Below are 24,392 nucleotides of genomic sequence, written 5' to 3'. Positions count from 1 at the left end.
CCTCCCTCTGGGTGTTTATATACATTGGTAAGATCTGTCCTGAGCCTTCTGTTCTCCAGGCTGAACAGGCACAGCTCTCTCAGCCTTTCCTTTTATGGGAGATGGTCTGGTCCATTCATCATCTTCATGACCCTTCACAGGGCTGTCTTCAGTGTGTATGTCTCTCCATTGTGCTGGGGAGCCTGGAACTAGGTATAATACTCTAAATGTTGCCTCACCAGTGCTCAGTAAGGAGATGGGATCACTTCCTTTGGCTTGCTGGCAACACTCCTTCTTATGCAGCCCAGGATACTGTTAGCTTTCTTTGTTGCAAGAGGACATTGCTGACTCATGTTCAAATCAGTGTCCACCAGGACCCTCAGGTCATTTTCTGCCAAGCTGCTTTCCAGCTGGGCAGCTCTAAGCTTTTACTGATGCTTGGGGTTGTTTCTCTTAAGGTATAAGACTTGGTACCTCCCCTTGTTGACATTCCCATCTCCCGTTTTTTCCAGGCTGTCTGGGTCCCTTTGGATGGCAGCTTGACACTCTAGCATATCAGCCCTTCTTCCCAGTTTTGCATCATAAGCAAACTTGCTGAGGGTGCACTCTGCCTCATCATCAAGATGATTAATGATGATCTTCAATAGTACTGACTTCTGAGGTCAGTACAGCATTACAGCCAAAAAGATAATTATTACCTTTCCATATTCATATTAGAAGATAAATTTGTAGAATTTGTGAAATCTGCTAAGAAAAATAATTATTGAAATCTATTATGCCATTATTTGTAATCAGATTAGACTTTTATCCTTCTGTAGATCATGAGAAAAATTTAGAAAGTGGAATTTTCTGGTTTAGTATTGCCTATTTTGTATGAACAAACAATACTGTCTCCACCACTTAGGAGCTCAATATCATAAATTTTCAGCATTGTTAAATGTGGTATATTGCCTTCAAACTCTGAGTTCAATAAGACATCATTAGACCTGTGTACCTCTGTACTTCTGATAGGAGAAAAGAAAGGTTTGTGTTCCAAGCACAAACGAAACTAATGTAGTTCCTTGTACTCCTCACAGCCAATGTGAGCTGTGCCTGTATAAGCAGTGTTCAGCAGCTTATCAGTAATACATTTTTGGTGTATCAACTCAAAATCATGTCACATCCACAGAAATGGGCAATGTATGTCTCCCAGCTGTGTGCCAACAACTGGTCACTGGACTCCACTGGTTGGCAGATGATGCTCATTCATGACCATGAACAGAACCTCATTTGGTATCTTGGAACAGAACCACCTTTTGCAACCGTGAACAGAACCTCATGGAGCAGGCAGCTCTGCTTACAAAGCTCTTGAGTTTTGCAAGGCTCATATCCAAGCCTCCCAGTTTGTACAGACTTAACAATTTTATCCTGGCTTCTTGTTAATGTTGCAGATTGTATCCCTTTCTAAGTCTCTGTCCTCTACAGAGCAAGGGTATATATAAGAACAGGTCTCAAGTGTTTCTATCTTACTTAAGTGTATATTAAGAACTGTGAGGGGTTGAATAGCTATTATTATTATTATTAGCTGTAAAATTATTGTCTTGCTCAGTTTGCTCCAATTTAGTGAGGTTTGTATATTTGTCCTTTGATAACAGTGAATTTCAGTTATGAAAAATTACTATTTATGTTTAATACTGAATTTATAATAATTTTAAAAGTGAAGAACTTACTTGGAATTTAATGCAATGGACTGCCTCACTAAGAAGGGAAAACCACATTGAAAGTAAGCAAATTTTAATAGTTGCAGTACCACCAAATATTTGAAGGGTACAATAAATAAATAAGCAGGTAAGGTAGGTTAAATAAATAAATTTGTAATTGCATCATGAAGTGCCAGCTCTTCTGTTAGATTTATTGTTGAGTATTTGCTACAATAAGAACAATGAGGAAATCAATTAACTGGTCTTCTCACTTGGCATTTATGGGAATCGTATTTGCTATTCAATGCAGATTCTTCAGGAAAAAAACTGTTTAAGAGACTTTGACTGAAACATTAACTGATAGTCATGGATGATTAAAGTAAGATGCTCTATGATAACAGTAACAACTCAGATATTTGTGTAATGTCTTGGCTGAAATGTAGAGTCATCTGGTTTTGAGTCCTTGGAATAAAGTCTGTTTTTTTAAGATTTTTTCAGTCTTCATATAATTTGAATGCTTTTAAAATTAACTGAGTGTATCTTGGCTGAAGCTGTTTTTTGGGAAAGTTTATAGTCTATTAAAAAATATTTAGTCCAGGCTGAATTGAAGCTTCTATTTCTGCAGCCTTCAAATATCTGCAGGTAATATTTCTTCTTTCTAGAAATGTTTTTTTGTCTTAAAAATAAATATAAAAGAGATATAGGAACAATGTTTAGGTTAAGAGTAAATCTAGCACATTAACATAGCTTGAAATGAACCTTTAAATGCTTCTTAGTCAAATCTGTGAACAAAGGAAGACTTTGGGCTTTTTTATGTTGAAATAATAGATGTATTTTAATACTGTAGATAATTACAGCATTTTGGGAAAGGCATATTGAATAATAAGGTAATTTGACACTTATTTAACACTATAATTTGTTGTAAAAGGCATTATAATAATAATACATTTGCTCAAATTTTCATTTTTTATTTTCATTGATGTGTGTTAATTGCTTCAGACAAGTAATTGAAATAATTCTAAAAATTACTTAAGATAAAATCAATAACAAAGGACATCATGACTTCTCTTGTTCATTTCGGACAGTTGAAAACTAAACTATTCTTTAATTAGGTTTCAGTCCCTTAACCCTTTTTGGCTTGTTTCTGTCTGCTCTGAAAATTGGTATGTGCAGATAGTTGTTTATAAGTATACATTCACTGGTAGTGCACAACAGGTCATTCTGGAACAGTGACAAATGTTATTGAATGTCAAGTAGTTGTTTTTTTCTACTCAGATGGGTCTTTTGAATATGAATACTGCTCAGATTAACACTTGTTTAAGGTTTCTTCGTGTGAGAGCTAGAAATCTAATCCTAGTATTAATTGTCACCTGACTGTATATGCATTGTGAGAAAACACTCTGTTGTAACCAAAATATTTTACTAGAATAATTTTAGGGGGATTAAATATTGAGAGTTTTGAGGTTTCCCCAGGTGTTCGCCTCTTCTGCCTGTATTATTTGTACATATGAACTGGAAAGTGGGATGAGAGGATAGTAGACTACATGAATGGGTTTCTTAATTTCAGTCATTCTGTGCTCATCATGAGTACCTTAACTCAGCATTTCTCTTGAAGCTAGAGACCTAAAACACTATGTGATGTGCTGTTCGTCCACCAATAAACTGTTAAAGGCCACCTCATGGTTTCTTAATTGAACATCAGGATATACTAGCTTACACTTTAAATGTCTTAAGTTGTAGTAGGGTTACCTCAGTCTAAAATATTAACCAGATAAATAACTTGTAATGTTATACTAGAGCACAATGAACTGTTTCCTTTGATGAAATACAAAATGAGAAATGACTTAAGAATGATCTCTTGTTTGGCATTGTATGTTGAATTATCTTATTAATGTTTTATTTATTTTTTTTGCCATAAACAGCTGTTGTCAAGAGGCTTTCTATTTAGTTCAGCTGGCAAATAACCATAGTTAGAAATATTCCTATTTTTGTATGTAAAATGGCATACTTTTTCTTACTTATAAAAACAGGCAGCTGAAGCATCTGCTTTCGATGTACTTATAAGGAATTTCATTGATGGTTTTGTTATAGAAAGAACAAAGAATATGTATTTTTCAGATCTGAGATAACTGAACTCATGTTAGGAGGCTATGATTTTTAAAAAGGCATATGTAGAAATGAAATAATATTTGCGTGATTAATTTCTGGAGTAAACTAATATTGACTCTCACACATCTAAATATATGATACACAATGTACAGAGGTTGAACCTTGATTTTTACTTACTGTCTGAGGATTATAAAGGGTGCTCATGCTGCCACATGAAAGTTATCTGTCTGGAGCTAGCATGGTTTGAAGCCCTTTGATCTGCTACAGGTAGCAGCCTCTTTTAGTTACATTGAGCTTCCCACATATTTTGGAAATATCTCGTGCATTCCTGCTAGATGTTTTGAGATTCAGAATTTCAGCTGCTTTCATGACTATTGATTGCTGCGGTTTTCTGAAACAGCAATGTCAGCATGAAACAGCTGAGGAAGTGTTGAGACATTTTTCTGGAGGACTGGGAGGAAATATTACTCTCTTTTAAGCTGAACAACAACGACAAAACCCATTCAGGTTGCAGTTATGTGTCAGTTTTCTGAAGTTTTCTAAGTTTGAAATTGAATATAAAGTGTGTATTCCTGTCTGCCTGCCCCTCAATTCTAGATAAATGCCAATGGAAAGCAAATTAATTTAAAATTCTTAGATACATTTAGTTTTGCATTTCACTTGTGCACATGTTACTTTTTATTTTGGTTCCTGTCACTTTGGACAAATTCCTCTGTGTGACTATGTAGCAACTTACATTTCCAAAGGTAAAATTAAATATTTAATTTGCATGTATTGTCATAAATATTTATCTTGCTTTTATTGGGGAGCTATGTATCTATTTGCAACTGTACTCATGTGTACAAACAAAGATGTTAAAGTTAATACTCAGCACAGACTGTTGTCCTAAAGCGTGGACTTTTAATGTATTTAGGCCTCCATAATACTAGATACATAGCATATCTTACCATAACTACTTGTATTTACTGTTCAGTGATAGCTCTGTTAATGAATTGTATAGATTTTCTGTACTGACACAGGAAATGAAAACTATTTTAAACTTCATTCAACATTTTAAAAGTCTTTGTTGTTTTTAATTTTCAAGGTACCTAACTTGTAGCAGTTGCTTTTTGAGCTCTATAAATCTACTCTTCATTGTTCCCTAAAGATGTGACATTATTTTTTTTCTTATTGGAATTATCTGTAATATTTTTGAAGGTGCTTTGTGTTGTTGCATGTTTTTTTCATTTATATTTATGCTTAATATAAAAAACTTGAACAGACAACAGCTGTAAGTCGCTATTTTTTGGCCTGTATAAGGTCTTAAAAAGAACCTTGAAGCCTTTAATTAGGCCTCACAATAAGTTCTGGAAGTATATGGTTATGCTAAGTAATTGCAGGGAAAAATCTGCACTTTAAATACTTATAAAATATGCCAGTGCATATTTTCGGCAGGTATAAAATACTGTATAAGCATCTGGGTTGTTAACTGGTGGATTCAACATAGAAGTTAAAATGGTCTTAACTTCATCTTTTATTCTTAATATTTCTGTTTCCAAAGGTGTTCTTAACATTCTTTTCTTTAAATGCTTTTTGAACTTAAATAATTCCTTTTCCTTCATAAAATTACATCTAGCTCATTTATTTTTATACTAGGAAATATGGTTTCTCCTGGTGTCTTAATTTAGCCTTTTCTGTTTCTTTTTCTTGGAACTTAATTATTGTATTACAGTGTCTTGTTTACTTCAGCCTGGAGTTTGGGAATTTTGTCTCTTATCCTACTCTCTTTTCCTTTTCTATGAAAAAGGAAAACAAATCACCTTTTTTATCCTTTCCTTTTTTATCCCCCCCCTCAGATGCTAGTGTTTGAGTGTCAGTTTGCAGGAGATTACAAAGCATTACAAATCTAGTAAGTTAATTGCATTACTTTTTACCTTCAAAGACCACTGCTGAAATATTTGAGAATCCTTAAGTACAGCTTATAAAGAACCTTTATATGCCTTTGACCCAAAATCAAGTGTTTTGAAAGATTTGTGGCCACTTCTGTGTTCCTTGATCTTGTCAGGTTGAGAGGCCTACAAATGATTTTTTTGAATGACTGAGGTTCTGCTGGTTTACGCAAATCACTAAGATCATGGATGAATCATTTTATGTGAGGCATAAAAAAATTTAGAACCATGTTGTATATAAACTCAGGGATTATATTAGTTTTCTTTGTTCTTTTTGTTCTTATTTTGTTACGATAGGAGGGTAAAACTGTTTTAAAAGTTAGTGAATGTTTTGCAAAGCACCTGTTTTTTTCATTACTCCAATACTCGGAGATTTTTTTTTGTGAAAAGCTTTAATTCATTGTGTTTATTACAGTAACAATATGTACAGTGAACTTTACCTGTCTTCCTAGCGCTTCCTTTAAGTGATTGTAGGCATACATTCTTCTGTAACTCTTTTTCTAATAGACCTACCAGGCTAAGGAACTGTATAGGAAATAAAATATTCCCACAGTACAAACATAACCTGAAAATTCTCTTCCACTGTGTTTGACAAACCTCACTGTTAACCACGCTTAGGAACCCTGAAACCTTGACTTGAGCTGTTAACTTCTAATCTCATACATTAAGCAAAATTAGTCTGGATAAATACAAATGAAAACAATTCTGTCTGCAACTCAGTGTATGTTTATGTGGACATTTCAGGGAGACTGTGTGGTTAAGAAGGTGAAAAAAAGATAACCACTTTTCTATCCCATCTCCTCAGAGTGGCTGGCAACTCACCTAATAGTTTCAGCCTGTAGCCACTTGTGTCCAGTGTCATAAATCAGTTGTGAAAATGCAGTTTATATAATAGTGGAGGGTCATCTTAATTTCTGGGATTAAAAGAATTCTTCCTGCTGTTGGTTTTAAATCTGCGCTGCAATCTGGTGTAGTATAGATCTGCAAAGCCTCTTCCCAGAGATCTCTTTAGAGGAGAAAGGTGCTATGAAAGTAAATGGTACTATAGTTAATAGATATGTGGAAGATGGTATGTGTGAAGGCATCCTGAAGTCCCTGTGCTTCAGGTCAGTCTTACTTCTGAAGGAGCCCAGAGGGTGGCAGTGAAAGCAAAGCTATCCAGTTTTGTCCAAGCATGTCTGGCAAACACAAGCCGTGCTGAAAAGTAGAGATGTATTAGTAATCACCAGATTACACAGGTAAAAAGAAACTAGCTGAGGCAAAATAGGAAATCTGTTTCTGTCTCCAGCTGCCTGTGAGAGACACACATGAGAAACCAAGATCTGAGATTTCTGTAATCACACTAGCATTTTCTGCAAGGACAGACCTCTCCTTGAAGGAGAGGGAAGATGGTTCAGAATAATGTATCAGGAGTTCATGGTGGTTATAATAGCTGATGCCAGCTGATGGGCAAGAATCATGGCTCTTACTTTATTCCTACACGAATGAAGTTACTAAAGGACAGAAAAGTCTTACAATATGGATTCAACGGAAGAGTTACCTGGATTTCAGTTAGATATCTCTCTTGAATATGCTTAGTATGACTTCATGGTGCCAAAGATTGTGGATTATTCTAACATATTACAGTAATAAATTCTTATGGATTATTTTAGGATGCCTTTTATGATGCATCCAGTTCACTGAAGCACTGTTCTTCTAAATTATCCATTAATAACTGTTGTTTATATCCAAAATAAGATTAATTAAAATTCCTTTTAAAAGAGAATTTTAAATTAAGGAAATTTGTGTACAGAAGATTCACACTGCTCTAATAATTATAATATCAGATAGAACATCTGAGCTGGAATAACTGAAATACATATACTTCTCAAATTCTTTTTTCTGATGAACACTAACAGGAGTGCTCCTAAAAGCATTTCTTGTCAACGTCAGCTCTTTGTGCTGTGCTCAGAGTGTGACTGCAGCCATATCCATCCTTGATATGAAAGAGTTTTTATTCTCCTTAGGAGAAATCTGGCATTGTCTTAAGGACTGGCTGATATTCACATTACATATGTCTAACTCATATACACCAGATGGCAGTGCTTTGTTTGGAAGTGATTGTAAAGGGTGGAATTAGATCCTGTAAAATCTCTTCTTCTCTGTGTTCTATCTGTACACTATGCTCTCCTATGTCATTAGTATTCTTTCCATATTCTCATGCAAAAAAAAAAGGGGAAATCCTGTATTACCAGAGTACAGAAAATAAGCAGAATACTGTATATCTGATGTGTATTCATCTATGTTATTAATTATAAATATGATTGCCTTAAAATATTTTGAATACATATTTGAATTATTTAAATACATCAAATGCATAACATTTCAGTCTTGAAATCTTTACAGTATATAGAAGAATATTTATCTGAAAAACTTAGCATTAAAGAAGACCACAAAGACAACAAGTAATGTCAAAATAATTATAATTTCTATCTAAATCGATGTCTGCTTTTTATTTACTTACTTAAATTTGTAGCACTCTATCTAAATATTCAGTTCAGAGGTCTAGATGCTGCAGTGATAGTAGATGACTTTAATGTTATCAGAAATATCTAAATCTTTAGCAAAACAAGTTAACCCTCACCTGGAGGTCATTCAAATGAAATACAAGTCCTGATTCAAAGATCTTTTCCTTCTTGTACCTTGCTGAGCCAATATTCTTAACATGAGCATGTCCCTCTGTTTGTAACTGCATCATACAATGGGAGGGAATCTTGTGTCAGCCAAGACATCAATTATAATTTTTTAAGTGAAAAATACAAACTATAACCAGGAATCAAGTAACGACTATTAGGAAAATTCCATTAGAAAACAAACAGTCACATTCTGCACTATTTCCACTTTAAAAAAATTCAGAAGGCTCAAATCTTTCTATATAAAATGCAAATGTGTAAGTGACATATTTGTAGAAACAAATATTTCTCAAACTTCTACATGAGGTGCAAGTATAAAATTAATGTAGTGGTTGCTGAATTACAAGTTAAAGGTATGAGTACAGAAGCTTTGTCTGTTTTTGTTATCTGTGGTACTCCCCATTTGCTTGACCACTTGTTAGACTAGGGACCTGCAGCCCAAATTACAGATTCGGTTAGACTGAGCCTGTCACAGATCCTCAGAAGAGACTATGGTGTTGGTTTTCCTGTGACTTGTAACCTGTACTCTTCATGATCTGCTACTTTAGCTGGTTGCTTCCACTTAGCATTATTTCACACTGATGTAGATTTAAGTCGAATTGCTATCCCAAACCCCATAAAGCCTTATGATTCCACATACTAATGGAGTTATCTTACTGAATACTTTGTAAAAGGAGTTATATGAATAGAACATGAATACAAAGAGTATGGCTCTGCTTTTTGTTGCAGTTTGGTAGTTTCATACTTGTTTTAGAAGAAACTGGTATCATGTCTACCCAGTGAAATAATGTTGATTCATTGCCCCAGGCAATGGATTCAGTCTGCCATATCAATGCCTATATGTTTTCTGGGGTGTCCAATACTAACATTACTAAAATGCATCTCCATAAGCTCATATGATGCTAATTGGTAAAGGAAATTTTAAACTTAAAACATTATAAATACTTTAAAATAACCAGTAGTGGAGTTAGACTTTTCTTCAAGCCGGTTTGAAAGCCTGTTGCTGTTTCATAAAATCACAGAATCATAGAATGGTTTGAGTTGAAATGGACCCTAAAGATCATTTAATTCCAACCCCCCTGCATGGCCAGGGACACCTCCCACTAGTTCAGGTTGCTCAGAGCAGCCTAGAGAATTTCCTCCTGATGTCTAACCTAAATCTGCCCTCTTCCGGTTTTGATCCATTCTCCCTTGTCCTCTTTCTACATGCTGTTGTGAAAAGTCCCTCCCCAGCTTTCCTGTAGGCCCTCTTCAGGCATTGGAAGGCCACTATAAGGTCTCCCCAAAGTCTTCTACAGGCTGCATAACTACAACTCTTTCAGCCTGACTTCATAGCAGAGGTGCTCTTGAATCATCTTCATTACTCTTCTTTGAACTCGCTTGCAACAGCTTGTCACCGTTTGACTCGGGTTCCACAACAATGCTCTTGATCCCCTCCCCCTGCCACCCAGGTAGGGAAGGAGAGAGAGAAAAAGAGAGAGACTTGGCTGGATTGAAAACTAAACTACACAGCTTTAATTAAACACTAATGAATTATATAAGAAAATATATACAATTATATACAGATAGACATTCAGGTATGGGCAAAAGCCTCTCGCCTCCCCCCACCCCCAGCAACTCCCACAGCATCTCCTCAGCTGGGAACAGTCCCAAGAAATCCCAGAGCTGCTGGAGAAAGCAGAAAGGGATGAGGGTCAGGAGAGCTCGGGCCTGGGGGTCGATGGTGATGGATGGACAGAGTCCTACCCGGACGTTGGCCATGGATGGAAGAGAAGGGAAGGAGAAGCAGGAAGGAAGTTGTCTTGTGTGATCTCTGACCTTCCTCTGAGCTACGTAGATCTATGGAATGGAATATCTCTGGCCAGTTTTGCTGTCTGTCTAACTCAGCCTCCTACGGGAGGGTCACAGATCTCCCCGTAGTGTCTGAGCTGGCAGAGTAAAGATGTGAGCTTTAAGACCCAGCAGTTAGAAAAGCATTTCACTCTTATCGTCTTAGCTGGAATGCACTAGTGCTAGTTAAAAGAGAGCTTACTGAAGGAAAAAAAAAATCAGTAAAAGGAAAATTGGCTTCATCCTGACTCAAACCAGGAAACAGCTCCATGTCCTTCTTGTGCTGAGGACACAGGTGGGGTCTCAGAAGAGCCAAGGGTTTTCTTGCAAAAAAGCATGCAGAGCCTCCATCACAGAGAATCTGTACGTGGAGTTACAGATTCAGAGCTACTTATTATGCCAAAGAATTCTGCATTTATGTTTTATGGAGGAGTGTTATTTTTCTTCTATCAGGGCAATCATTCTCTTTAAATCAGACTCATCCTACATACTTGATGCTGAAAGTAACAATACCAGAAAAATAAAAATAAAAATTGGAGGAACAGGGAGAAAGTAATCTTTCCATTTAATGTGAACACATTGCCTGTGCTTTGGGAATTGCTTTGGCTTTCTGTTCACCTCCTAATGGAATTGCAATCCTGCACTTAGAAGAAAACTTTTCAGGCCTCCTGTAAATCTAAAGAGAAACAGAAAGTCATATCTACCTATGTCTATCTTAGGCACAGGCAGGTTACTAAGAATAAAAATACTTATTTAATCCACATGACAGTTTCAATTTATATGTTACTGGACTGTCTACCAATGAGTAACAAATTCCGTTATGTGTTCTATTAGTAATCTGTGAATGACTTGAGGCTTCCATATCAACCTTGAAAACTACTAATACACTCAGAAATAATAGAGTGAGAGCATTATCTTTTCTAGTTGTCTTTGTCAGTTTAGCCTGTGAATGTCTTAGTACACAGTGGATGCTACTGGAAACAAGGTTTAAATACTATCCCCTGACAGTATTTATTCTGAAAATACAGAGTGAGCTTAGGTTATTTTTGAGATTTCTCCTTATAGTCTTTCTGGTACAGGAAATGTGATGACAGCCGTAAAAATTTGGAATACAGTAGATGTCAGATCAATTATGGCAACCAGTAGCTGCTTCAAATTAATTTATTAATAACCTGAAATACTATGTTGAATGGTGTACATATTTGCTCTGCTGACCATCAGCATACTTCTGCTGTCTGGGTTGCTTAGCTATCTCATAAAGTGCAAATAAAATAAATAGTGCAAAGTGAGCTTATGTCTTCTTAATACTGTTTCTTCTGTGACTTCTCAAAGTTACACATATGGAAAATATGTAACATTTTCATGTCCCCAGCGTTTCTATCAAGTGCACACACTTGTTAGTTTGCTTTTTTCCCATCTTCCCTGATGAGTGAAGAAATGTTCCTGTATTGCTTTTATAGTGAATTACTTATTACACAGAGAGACTGGCAATTCCTGGTTTAAGTGACTGCCAAGTTGTATAGCCAAGACTAGCATGGTAACAGTGTTCTTTCCTTGGAAATTTTCAACCATCAATAACATTTATTACTTTAATGCATTATATTTAAAATGAAAAGGTTATCTTTAAAGTTGTCTATGAAATAAATGTGACTTGCTCAAACCCGATTTTAAATATAGGGCAAGTGCCAGATTATGCACCTGGGATGGGGCAACCTTGGTGGTAGGTACAGACTAGGGAACAAGTGGCTGGAGAGCAGCGTGGCAGAGAGGGACCTGGGGGTCCTGGTTGATGGCAAACTGAGTATGAGCCAGCAGTGTGCCCTGGCAGCCAGGAGGGCCAGCTGTGTCCTGGGGTGCATCAAGCACAGTGTTGCCAGCTGGTCAAGGGAAGTGATTGTCCCACTCTGCACTGGTGCAGTCTTACCTTGAGTACTGGGTGCCTTTGGAGGAAATGCAGTGAAAAATACCTGTGTCCCTTTAACTTTCACTGCTTCATTTAGATGTTGCATGTCCTTTTGTTACTAAAATTTGTAGGATGAGCAGATAAAAGCCAGTTTAGTAATCTTGGGTTAAGAGATTGAAGGTTCTTCCTGCCTTGGCACACAACTGTGCTTACCATGTCCAGGAGGCATAATGTTAGCCCCCTGACAGATAGTCCCAGTTTTCTGCTGCTTAGTTACCAGTTTTGCTCACTTCTGTCATTTGCTGCTGCTGTACTAGTCTTATTTACCATTATTATGCTGATATGTCAAAGTTAGGCTTCTTTGTTGCCTACGTCAGCAACATTTTAAGTATAAAGACTTCCAAAGATAAATATGGCAATAATCTGATATAATCTTGATGGATTATTACAACAGAATTAACATGACTTGATCCTTGCTTTTTAGAAAAGGTTAATTTTATTTTGTTCTTTCAACCTTTTTCTTTGCTGTCATATTTAACAAAGATTAAAAGGTAAAAGTAATAAATACACAACTACTTCTATTTTTCCTTATGTTGTAGAGAAATCAGTTGTTACTAACAATTACGTATTGTGACCCTCTACAGAGCAGAGGCTAATGAGGCCATATAAAGCGTTTCTTCTGACTTTGCAAGTTGATTTACAAGGTGAAAATCTATACAATGGGTAACAGAAATTAAAACGTCTTATGCAAGTTATGGAAGGCAGGCAAAAAAAAATTATCCATTCCATATTGCAGACAAGTTTACAAAAAATTATTCTCTTAGACTAGATGTCTGATTACCACACTCTTAGATGTTAGGTGATTTAAATATTTAAAAAAACCAAACCCACAAATGAACAAACAAACAAAAAACCAAACCAAAACACAAAACTATGCAGTTAAAACTACTTTTTTTTTTTTTTTTTCCCCTGTTTAATGGAAATAGTTAAAGACTTTTTTTTCCATTAGGAGAAAGCGAACAGCATTTCATTTAAACTCCAAGATGTCACTAAGGAGAGGATTGGTTTCATTCAAGCCACTTGAAAAAACTTCTACCATATTAGCTGGCACTATCTGGATTCATTAAAGAATAAAATTATAAATTGAAACTATATCATTTACACAGGCAACTGCTTTTGTCCTTTCTTATTGAAATCAAGTGACTAACTGCATATAAATTTTTTTCTGAAACACTGCATTGCTGGCACTCCTTATTTTTTAAGACAAGCTTGTAAATATATAATGGTACCCTTATGGAAGGAGGGACAAGGACTACAACTTCCTTTCTTCACAGCTGAACCAGTTTTCCTTGAAGCCAGAGAATGGCCAACATCCTGAGATTTAAGTATACAAGGATTCTGAAGGATGAATATGCAGTTATGTCTCTGTGCAGATAATAAACATTTCACCATGATTGTTTGAAAACTTGTGTAACTGAAGTTGCAGGGAAAATCAGTTAGTCTTTTATGTCATCTTGACTTTCTTGCAGTAGTATTTTTAGACATTATTATAGACTTGGTTGCAAGTATATAATAATTGATTACACAAGACAGGTTTTGTTTTCATATTAGTTTTTTTGCATACAAGAAATCAAACAAGGTGGTTAACAGAATATATGTGTGTTTCATTGTAAATTTGTCATAGTTGTGGCAAGGCAAACTAATATCTCTTCTCATCTGCACAAGTGTCTATAGCAACATACTCGAACACCAATTACATGTAGCATTTCATGACCTGATGAATGCTGACTCCTGCAATAATCACTGAAAAAATACAAATATTAATTTAAAATTAAATTTCTTTTGTCCTCATTACAGTGCATCAGTAGTTCTTCCCTAGAAGAAAACCCTCAAAGCTTAAACCTTGCAACAGAAACTTTCAAAGTTATACATTAGCAAAGAAATAGAAATTCACATTTATATTACTTTCCGAAGGACGTATCTCAATATATTTCAAGCAACTCACATATTCAAAGACTTACAGGATTATTGATATAAAATAATTCTATGTAAGATAATATTTTTCTCCAGTGCATACCTGCAGCCATATGCATTTTCAATGTATTGTATGTAACAGTTGAGAACAAGTAGAAACTGAGATATAATACAATACACTTGAGGCCTGAGCTTTTGCTATTTAAAAATTATCTTTCTTCTTTTAGCTGTGATTATGTCTTTTAACTGTGTATATGTCTTCCAGCTGTGTGGAGGTGATTGCCAGAGAAGGCCGGAACCTGAAAGAGCTGTATTTAGTATCCTGTAAGATCACTGACTATGGTACGTAGTATATCTTTTGTTTTTGTGAAGATTGAGCTCTACTAGCTTTGCACAGGGACTCTTATAAAAGTGTTGAAAACTTATGGATATAGATTTTCAAAACCTTTATCCATAAAAATAGGAAAAAGTGTTTGTCATGCTGGAAAATATCTGTGATTAAAAGTGTGAAAGTCAGTGTACATATGTGCTGCAAACTGTTCCTTATAGAGTTGACAGTTACTGGGCAGACTGCATAGAGTGCCCTTTGAATTGTTGTGGAGACCACAAGAGCGTTTAAGAGAAAATCCAAAAATACACTTGCATTTCAAGATACTGTAAAAGCAACTGTGAGTGTGCTGTGATTGCCTATTATAGGCAAAAAAAATTGAATGGACTTGATAATCCCTTAAAAATGCTGTTATGACAAAATAGGGAGGAGCAGTTTAGGAATGAGGCTTGCTGTCTGATACCCACATAGAGAAACAGAATTTGTATTTGGAGTAGGAAATCTTGAGTGTGTTTGCAGAGGCTTCTTTCTTCTTTCATCTTTTGGGTTTTTTTGCAAATAGGATACTGACTTAAAAATAAACACTTATTTCTGCAATAAAGCTGAATTCTCTAATGTCATATCTCCTACTTACATGCCTAAATTTCAGTAGGATTTACAAACTGTGTCTTTCAGATAGGCATCTCAAGTTTTCTGATTATTTTATTTCTTATTCTCTTTTTTCTTAACTTTATACTCCATAGCTTTTGTTTTTAAAGAATTACTATGTCAAAGTGATAAACTACCTTTCCAGTGGTCACAAACTCTTTTTTTATTTATTTATTTTCCCCTTCAGATTTTGCACTTCACTGGGGTTTGCATGGGTACTTCCAGGGGTATGTTCTTCTGCAGAGTTCAACCTGCTTTGCATCCACGGTACTTGAAATGAACTCACAGTACAGCTGTAGCACTTGTGGGAGCTTTGGGACATGGGAGAGGAGAGGGAACATGGGCCTATGCCACCATTTTCTCTGGTCTATAGTTGTTTGTACTTCCATGTGCAGAACGGATCTTGCCAAAGTTGAAAACGTAGATTTTCTTGTCTCAATACCACTTGGCAAAGATGAAATTGTGAAATGGGAACCATCTGCTGAACATTCAGGGAGGATAATGTAGAATGAAGATGATTCTTATCACTGTTCTAGGGTGAGAGGTGCGGGGCCTCAGCTGGAAGTGACACTCTCCATTTGTATATTGTAGATCTACTCGCTACTAGATCCATGCGCACTCCCACTGTGTTGGACCTTTAAAGGTCCTTTCCAACCCCACATATTCTCTATTTCTGTGATTCTCTCATTCTCTGATTCTACACTTTCTTGGGCTGTCCAGAAACTTTCTTTGTTATATTATACAAAAAAACAGGAATTGAAGTATATGTGCATACTAGGAGTTGTTAAGTAGTGGGAACAAAAAAAATATTCTATTTCATATTACATTACAAAATGGTTAATTCGGTATTTAAGAAATTTTGTAAAGAAATTGTACAAAGCTTTTCAGGATAATGTTTGGGACAAGAACCAGAGGTGAATTCTTGATACTTGTAAGACTCTGAATATTAAAAACAAGGGCTTTTGTTGTGTAGACTTTTTGCTTTCTAAAACTGTATTCCTTTTCCATATTGCCACCTTTTTTCATTTACCACTATATTTAGTGTCTCTGAGGACACATGATTTTTTTTAATGTTTTTTTCTTCTGAGGATGTTTGCGGTAGCAAAAAAATCAGTTTCAGCAAACTGTAATTGAATTATATAAATTTTATTTTAAAACGTTATACGTAGGGTGTAGCTGTTAGAAGTAGATGGCTGAAGGAATAACATAATTTTTATCATAAATAAGTTCAAGTGTCACAAGACAAAATATAACTGCAAGTTTCATTTGTTTCTTCTTACCCGTTACCGATTTTTTTTCTAACAATGTTAAAATAGTTTTTGAAGATGCTGTTAAACTGTAATGTTTTAATATTTAGGCTACATATGCTTTCTTTTTTAAAAATAGAGTATTGCAGTTATCAGAGGACCAGGTCTTCCCACTTGCACAGAGGAGTGGTCAGTTCGGGACCCTATCTTAGAGTGGAAGCTAAAATACCACCTCCCCCACGCTCACAAATTTTTACTGACACCAATATTTAATTTACAAATTAACCGGTTTATTAAGGAACAGCCATACTAAGGGACCAGGAAAGGTAGGCTAAGGAATATATATCAGGGAAATAATTCCAAAGTACTATGTCCTTATTAAATGTACACTCCGTGGGAGACGTGCAAGGATCGAAGGAGTAAAAGGAAGGAAGTCGAGCCCAGTGAAAATGCCTCTTTAAGGGGTTGCAGGGTGCGTGCAAGTATGAGACTTCCTTCTTGAAGAGCATCCAGCCTTCCTGAACCCCTTTGCCCCTCAGAACTGACTCCCAGGGGACTCTCTTAACCAGTTTTCTAAACAGGCTGAAGCCTGCCCTCTGTAAGTCAATAGTGGAGGTTTTGGTGACCCCTCTTCTTATTTCACTAAGTATCAAGAATTTAACTATTTCATGGTTGCTGATCCCAAAGTGGCCTCTGACCTCCACATCCTTCCCTGTCAGTGAACAGCAGGTCCAGCAAGCCACCTCCCCTGGTAGGCTCGCTTACCAGCTGTGTTAGGAACTTGTCTTCCATACTCTCAAGGAACCTCCTAGCCTGCCTGCTTGTGGCTGAGTTATTGCTCCATCAGATGTCCAGTAGGTTAAAGTTCCCCACCAGAATTAGGGCTGGTGATTTTGCAAGTTCTACCTGCCACCTGAAAAATGTTTCATCTGCTTCCTCATCCTGGTTGGGTGGTCTGTAGTTGACTCCCAACAGGATATCCACCTTATTTACCTTCCCCCTCATCTTTACTCATAAACACTCCACATTGTCATCACTGTCATTGAGCTCTATACATTCAAAGCACTCCTTGATGTATAGAGCCACTCCACCTCCTCCCTTCTCTTGCCTATCCCTTCTGAAGAGTTTGTAACCATCTATTGAAGCATTCCAGCCTGAGTTCCATCCCGCCATGTTTTTGTGATGTCAGTTAGGTCATAGTTCTCTTGCTGCACAAGGGCTTCCAGCTCTTCCTGTTTCCCATGCTGTGTGCATTGGTGTAAATGCACTTGAGCTGGGTTCTCTATTTCATCCTTGACATGGGCACACCACCCCTGGGCTCATCTGTTTACATACTGTTAAGCTACTCTTCCACTTTAGGTCTGCTCATTCGTTTGATTAACTTTGTGTGGCTAGATGTGAAGAAACTACTGGCTTTATAACATTCAACTCAAAATTATAATAGATGTCCATGACTATTTTCAATTTACAGTGGCATTATAAATATCAGCTTTCTAATTTAGTAAGTACGTAGTGTATAGAGTTAGCATTTCTGCTGCCTCTTGTTTTTTGTTGTTTTCAAACCAAAATGTCTCTACTTTGCCATTGTTACCTGCATATTTGCAAGAAATTGTCTTAGTTTTTGTTGATTTGAAACAGTTGTTCTTCAGATATGTCCTGTGCCCTCAGTTTTAATTTGTTCTTGAAGCAGAAGAATCCCATATCCCAAAATGGGTGCTTTATTAAGTTTTTTCCAGATCCTTACTCACACCTAATTTCAAATCTCAATATGTGGTACTTAAATTTAGATCTTAAAAGTGCCTGTTTTCCATTTTATCTCTTAGTATAGGAGCAAGCAAAACATTTCTTTCTATCCAAGTAGCATCTGAGCACCAAGAGAGCAATATTGATGAATAAAATATTTGTTTCTTTGTCTAGAATCTTTGGCACTAATTAATTGTTCTTACTGAGAAAAGGATGTCCTAAAATTACATAAAACCAAGTTAGGTGGGAAAAATAGCTACATTTGTGGTAGGGATACATAATACACTTGGCGCTGGTTTATGTAATTATGAAAGTATTGATTGCTCTTGCAAAGTATAAGTAGTCATAGTGACATTTTGAAGAGAAAATTAAGACTGAAAATGGAAAATGGATATAAAAGTGATGTGTTTGAGTAAGCTAACAAGTTGATCTGTTACTCTAATAGTTTAAATAGAGAACTAAAAGCTTCTTTCTAGTTTGATTCATTAACAAACTATAGGAAGATGTGAAATATTAGGAAAAACTCTATTGAAAGGAACCTGGGAAATAATTACCCAGCTATCAAGGTCCACAAGATGTCTTTCCTGTTCTATAGCCACAGGTGGTTGGGTATAAGCTCTTTAGAAAGGACAGGCAGGGCAGAAGAGGAGGGAGTGTTGCCCTCTACATCAATGACCAGCTGGAGTACAAGGAGCTCCACCTGGGGATGGAGGAGAATTCGACTGAAAACTTATGGGTCAGGGTTAAAGGGAAGACAGGGACAGAAGATCTAGTAGTGGGTAGTCTGCTGCAAACCAGGATGACTGAGCAGATGAGGCCCTCTACAGGCACATAGGAGCAGCTTCACACTCACAGGCCCTGGCCCTCATGGAGGATTTCAATCACCCTAATATCTGCTGGAGGGACAACACAGCAAAGCACCAGCAATCCAAGAAGTTCCTGAAGTGCACTGATGTCAACTTTCTCCTCCAGAACCAACAAGAGGTGGTGGAGGAACCAACAAGAAAAGGTGCTGTGCTGGACCTTGTTCTCATCAACAGAGACAGGGCAGGTTGATGATGTCAGACTTGATGGAAGACTAGGCTGTAGTGACCATGACATAGTCAAACTCAGGATTCTTAGGGCAGCTAGGAAGGAGCGAAGCAAGCTCACAGCCCTTGACTGAGAGTAGATTTTTATCTCTTCAAGGATCTGCTTGATAGGGTACCATGGGACAAAGCCCTGGAAGGGAGGGGAGCTCAGGACAGGTGGTCCATATTCAGGGATGCCCTCTATGCCCAGGAGCAGTGTGTCTCAGTTGAGAGGATGGAAGGCAGGAGAGCCATGAGGCCTGTGTGGATGAGCAAAGAGCTTCTGGACACAGTTAAATGTAAAAAAAAGGTGTACAGAGAGTGGAAGCAGGGACAGGTGTCCTGGGGGGAGTACAGGCAAGTTGTCAGAGAAGCAAGGGATCTGGTAAGGAAAGCCAAAGCACAGATAGAGTTGGACCTGGCCAGGGATGTTAAGGACAACAAGAAAAGTTTCTACAGGTATGTCAGCAATAAGAAGAAGATGAAGGAAACTGTGGGCCCACTTCAGAAGGAAACTGGAGACCTGGCCATGCAGGACATAGAGAAGGCTGAGGCACTCAGTGACTACTTTGCCTCAGTCTTCACTAGCAAAGGCTCTGGTCACACCATCCAAGTTAGAGAAAGCAAAGACATGGACTGTGAAGGGAAGATCTCCCCACTGTAGAAGAGCAGATTCATGACCATCTGAAGGACCTGAAGTCCATGGGACCTGACGGGATTAATCCATAGCACCTGAAGAAACTAGCTCACAAAATTGCAAAGTCTCTGTCTTTCATATTATAAAACTCTTGGCAGACTAGAGGACTTGCCGCTGACTGGAAAAGGGGAAACATAACCCCCCTTTTCAAGAAAGGAAAAAAGGAAGACCCAGGGAACTATAGACCATTCAGTCTCCCTGTGTGCCTGGCAAGATCATGGAACAGATCCTCCTGAAGGCCTGCTAAGGCACGTGGAAAACAAAGGAGTGATGGGTGTCTGCTTCACCAAGGGTAAATTCTGCCTGACTTATTTGGTGGCCTTCTACAATGGGGTCATGGTATTGGTGGACAAATAAAGACCAACCAATGTCATCAACCTCGACCTGTGAAAAGCCTTCAACACTGTCCCACACTACAGTCTAGTATCAAAACTGGAACAGTATGGATATGATGGATGTACATGTTGGATAAGGAACTTGCTGGATGCTTACACTCAAAGAGTTGTGGTCAGCAGCTCAATGTTGAGGTGGAAATCTGTGATGAGTGATACACCCCATGAGTTGGTATTTGGGCCGGTGCTATTCAACATCAGCGACATGGGCAGTGGCATTGATTGCACCCTCAGCAAGTTTGCTAACGACACCAAACTGTGTGGTGAGATTGACATGCTGCAGGGAAGGGAAGCCATCTAGAAGGATTTGACTGGCTTGAGAAGTGGACTTGGGCAAATTGCATGAAGCCCAACCTGGCCAAGTGCAAAGTCCTGCACCTGGGTCAGGACAATCACAAGCACAATACAGATTGGGTGGAGAACAGATGAAGAACAGTCCAGAAGAGAAAGAGTTGGGAGTGCTGTGGATGAGAAGCTCAACATGAGCCATCAATGTGTGCTTGCAGCCCAGAAAGCCAACTGTCTCCTGGGCTGCATCAAAAGAACCGCAGCCAGCAGGGCCGGGGAGGCGGTTCTCCCCTTTTACTGGGCTCTTGTGAGACCCCGCCTGGAGTACTGTGTCCAGTTCTGGGGCCCCCGGTAGAAGGACGTGGAGCTCATAGAGAAAGTCCAGAGAAGGGCCACAAAGATGACCCAGGGGCTGGAGTACCTTTCCTATGATTACAGGCTGAGAGTTGAGGTTGTTCAGCCTGGAGAAGGGAAGACTCTGGGGAGACCTTATAGGAGCCTTTGGGTGCCTGAAGGGGGCCTACAGGAAAGCTGGGGAGGGACTTTTTACAAGGGTATGTAGAAATAGGACAAGGAGGAATGGATCAAAACTGGAAGAGGGGAGATTTTGCTCAGACATCAGGAGGAGATTTTTTAGTGTGAGGGAGGTGAGACACTGGAACAGGTTGCCCAGGAAAGTTGTGGGTGCCCCATCCCTGACAGTGTTCAAGGGCAGGTTGGACAGGGCTCTGGGCAACCCGATCTAGTGGGAGGGGTCCCTGCCCATAGAGGGGGATTAGAATTAGATGATTTTTAAGGTGTCTTCCAACTGCAAACCATTCTATGACTCTGTGATTCTATGAAAAGCGACTGAAAATCTTGCAGAACGTAAATAAGACTTTAAGATCTGTTTTTCCATGTTCCATGTTTGAAGTCCTACTATTTGGTATTCATTTTTCTTTTAGTGCCTGTGGCAATAGGTAGGCAGTGAACTGTGAATGCTGCAGTAACTAGAGATTAAAGAATTTAAGGGTGTTTGGACTGTTAATATGAAATGTGTTTTGATAAGCATTTTCTTTTCTATGCATTCCATGCATTCACAGTAATTTTATTTAACCGGTAACACCAAAAATGAAATTTTGTTTTTGCACATTTGAATCCTACTCTCAGTTTCTAGATAAATGGTGCCTGATGAAAATCACATGCACACAAATAAAAATTTAGAAAATACGACAAGTGCTGGTTTTTAACTTAAAAACATAAAATATAAGCTATGCTTTAGCAAAGTTACATACTTGTTTAAATTAACTTCTCATGATACAGGACACAAATTTTATTAACTAAAGGAATTACTAATTATACAAACAGGCTCATACCTGTGACATCTTTAAATCACTGATAGTGGTTTTACACACATAATCTGGCTACTAAGCTGCAAACACCTGCATCTTTTCCTAGGAGCAAGAAAAAACATATCCTTATCAGGGGCTGGACAGAATTTGTGAACACCTTTGGCTGCTAACACATTGATGCTTCTTGGCCAAATTTCTTAACCCCAAGACTACATGGTACCTGGTCCTCAGCCCTTTCAATCCAAGTCACTAAAAGGATGGCAACAGCTTTATGCTGCTCTTTCTCCTCCAACAGCATGAAGCTTTCAACGCAGGAGTCAGTAATTCTTTGTCAAAGAGCTGTCCTAACTTAATAGCAGCTGTGTCCTACCATCACCCTTGGTGAGAACTGGTTCCCACTCCACATCAGGCCCTCCCCTTCATCAAGTCTGTCACACTTTACATATTATTCACCCTAGCATAATAAATATTTATAGAATCGTAGAATATCTCAAGTTGGAAGAGACCCATAAAGATCATCGAAAACAACTCCCTGCTTCTCACAGGACTACATAAAACTAAACCATATGACTGAGACCATTGTCCAGATGCTCCTTCAACTTTGACAGGCCTGGTACTATGATTCCTTCCCTGGGGAGCCTATTCTAGTGACCAACCACCTACTCAGTGAAAAAGATTTTCCTAATATCCAATCTGAACTTTCCCTGATGCAGCTTCATTCCCTTTCCACATGTCCTATTTCTGGTTACCAGAGAGAGGAGATCAAATACTCTCTCTCTGCTGCCCCCCTTGAGGAAGTTGTAGAACATGGATGAGGTCACCTCTCTTCTCCAAGCTGAACAAGCCGAATGACATCAGAAGTTTGTAGTAAGTCTTGCCATTGAGACCTTTCACCATCTAGGTTGCCCTCCTCTGAACACAATTTAATAGTCCGATGTCTTCCTTATACTGAGGCACCCAAAACTGCACACAGTACTTAAGGTCGGGCAGCATCAGAGATTTTACAAGTATACATATACAAACACAGAGATGTATGTATACATCTTACTCTTGGAGTTTTCTCGTGCTTCAACCAGCATTCTGGATTACCTGAGTGCAACCATTACAACACCCAGCCTCCCCTCTCTATTCCCCAGATGAGTATCCAGTCTTGTGGTCCTCATTCTACTATTTTTGTCCCTTCATTAGTTCATCTGTGTCTTCTTAGTTTGGACCTCCATTTCTGTCACTCATACGTTTTCCTTTGTTCCAGCTTGTGGTTCATATTCTTTGAAATGTTTCCTATTCTATTTCCCTTCCCTTCAGTATAGGTTTGGCACCTCAGCTTTGGAAACAGAGCCTTCCTTGTCATGTACCAAATTCTCAGTGAAAAGGTTATTACCAGCAAAGAACAGATGAATGTTGTGCTTTCAATTACAATGCCCAGCCCTATCTCAGCACAAAAGTGGGAGAGCAGGGAAGGCAGGCTGAGTTCTGCACTGATGTACTCTCCCTAGCTTTTGCTTTGTTCCAAGGCCATGGTCAGCTGGTGAGCTCAGGGAGCAATGGGAACTTAAGCTTAGTACTAATAAGGCTTCAGATTTTTCACTCGTGCAAGTTCCACAAGCTTATATGAGCTGCAATGTTCTGAAGACTTATAACTTCAATTAATTGAGTGGATTTTCCAGAGAAGGACAGTCTCTGATACTAACACCATGTCATTCTAAATGTCAGGTCCCTCTTCCAAAGCCTGGAGGTGCCACAGCATTTCAAGCAAAAAGGCCTATAAAACATTCTAACATAGAAGCATAGGGAACATGGAAACAGCATGGGAAAAGCAATATTTTTGTACTGTTTTGCAGAATAATTAACCATTTTGCCCAACACAAAAGGTTTAGCCTGAGGTGAATGCTAAACACTTTAATCTGATTTTTCTATTCTTAAACATAATGAACATGACAATAACAATTGAGCTTTTGGGTTTTTTTATTTTTAATTCTTTTGCTTTGTGCAGATTAAGGGTGTTGGCCTTGTAGTACCTCACAACAGGGTCCTACTTCATTATAAGGACTTGCTGGAAGTAACAAAAACTGAACCAAAATAATGACAAATGCCTGCTGTATTCAAACTTCTCTTTTGGTATGGATTACAAAGGAATGTATTGTTTGAAGCTTCTCTTTCAGGTTCAAAATACTCTGTGTTAATAGACCTTCAGAGCCTAATATCAGGCTCATTTATTTTCCCATGACACATGCCAGAAATAATATTACAGGAGGCTACACATTTCAGATCTTGGTTATCTTTTCAGGTGCTGAGTTTTCCTTTTCAAACAAACAAAGCTTTATTGAGCAGTCCCTGAAACATTAGTTCAGAATGTAAATAAAATGTAATACAAAACAGCACTCCAGCAACTTTTGATGGCTGGCTGTAGACTACATACAGAATACATAGAAATTTAAGATCATATTTACAGCAGCCATTTAAAAAATAATCCTCAATGTCTTTGAGGTTCAAACTTAAATAGGACACTAACATTCATGGAAACATTTTTTGCAAGTAACATCAGTATAAAATATTCTTATTTTTAAAGATGAA

The 24,392-nt window shown here is 37.9% G+C and overlaps 1 protein-coding gene across 1 annotated transcript in view; it reads left to right on the top strand.

Moving 5' to 3' along the window:
* The window catches only part of FBXL17 (F-box and leucine-rich repeat protein 17), a gene marked incomplete at its 5' end in the record, with an annotated part of 157,788 nt that overhangs the window by 84,932 nt on the left and 48,464 nt on the right, over positions 1–24,392 (top strand). Inside the window, one exon of the mRNA XM_010007214.1 lies at positions 14,340–14,416. Within this exon, the coding sequence (XP_010005516.1) occupies positions 14,340–14,416 (77 nt within the window). The remainder of the gene's footprint in view (positions 1–14,339; positions 14,417–24,392) is intronic.

The sequence above is a fragment of the Chaetura pelagica genome, unplaced genomic scaffold (genome assembly GCF_000747805.2).
Source record: "Chaetura pelagica isolate M959 unplaced genomic scaffold, ChaPel_1.0 scaffold40, whole genome shotgun sequence".
In the NCBI taxonomy this organism is placed as follows: domain Eukaryota; kingdom Metazoa; phylum Chordata; class Aves; order Apodiformes; family Apodidae; genus Chaetura; species Chaetura pelagica.
The sequence above is the reverse complement of the archived record's forward strand: the minus strand, read 5'-3'. Positions and strand labels throughout refer to the sequence as shown.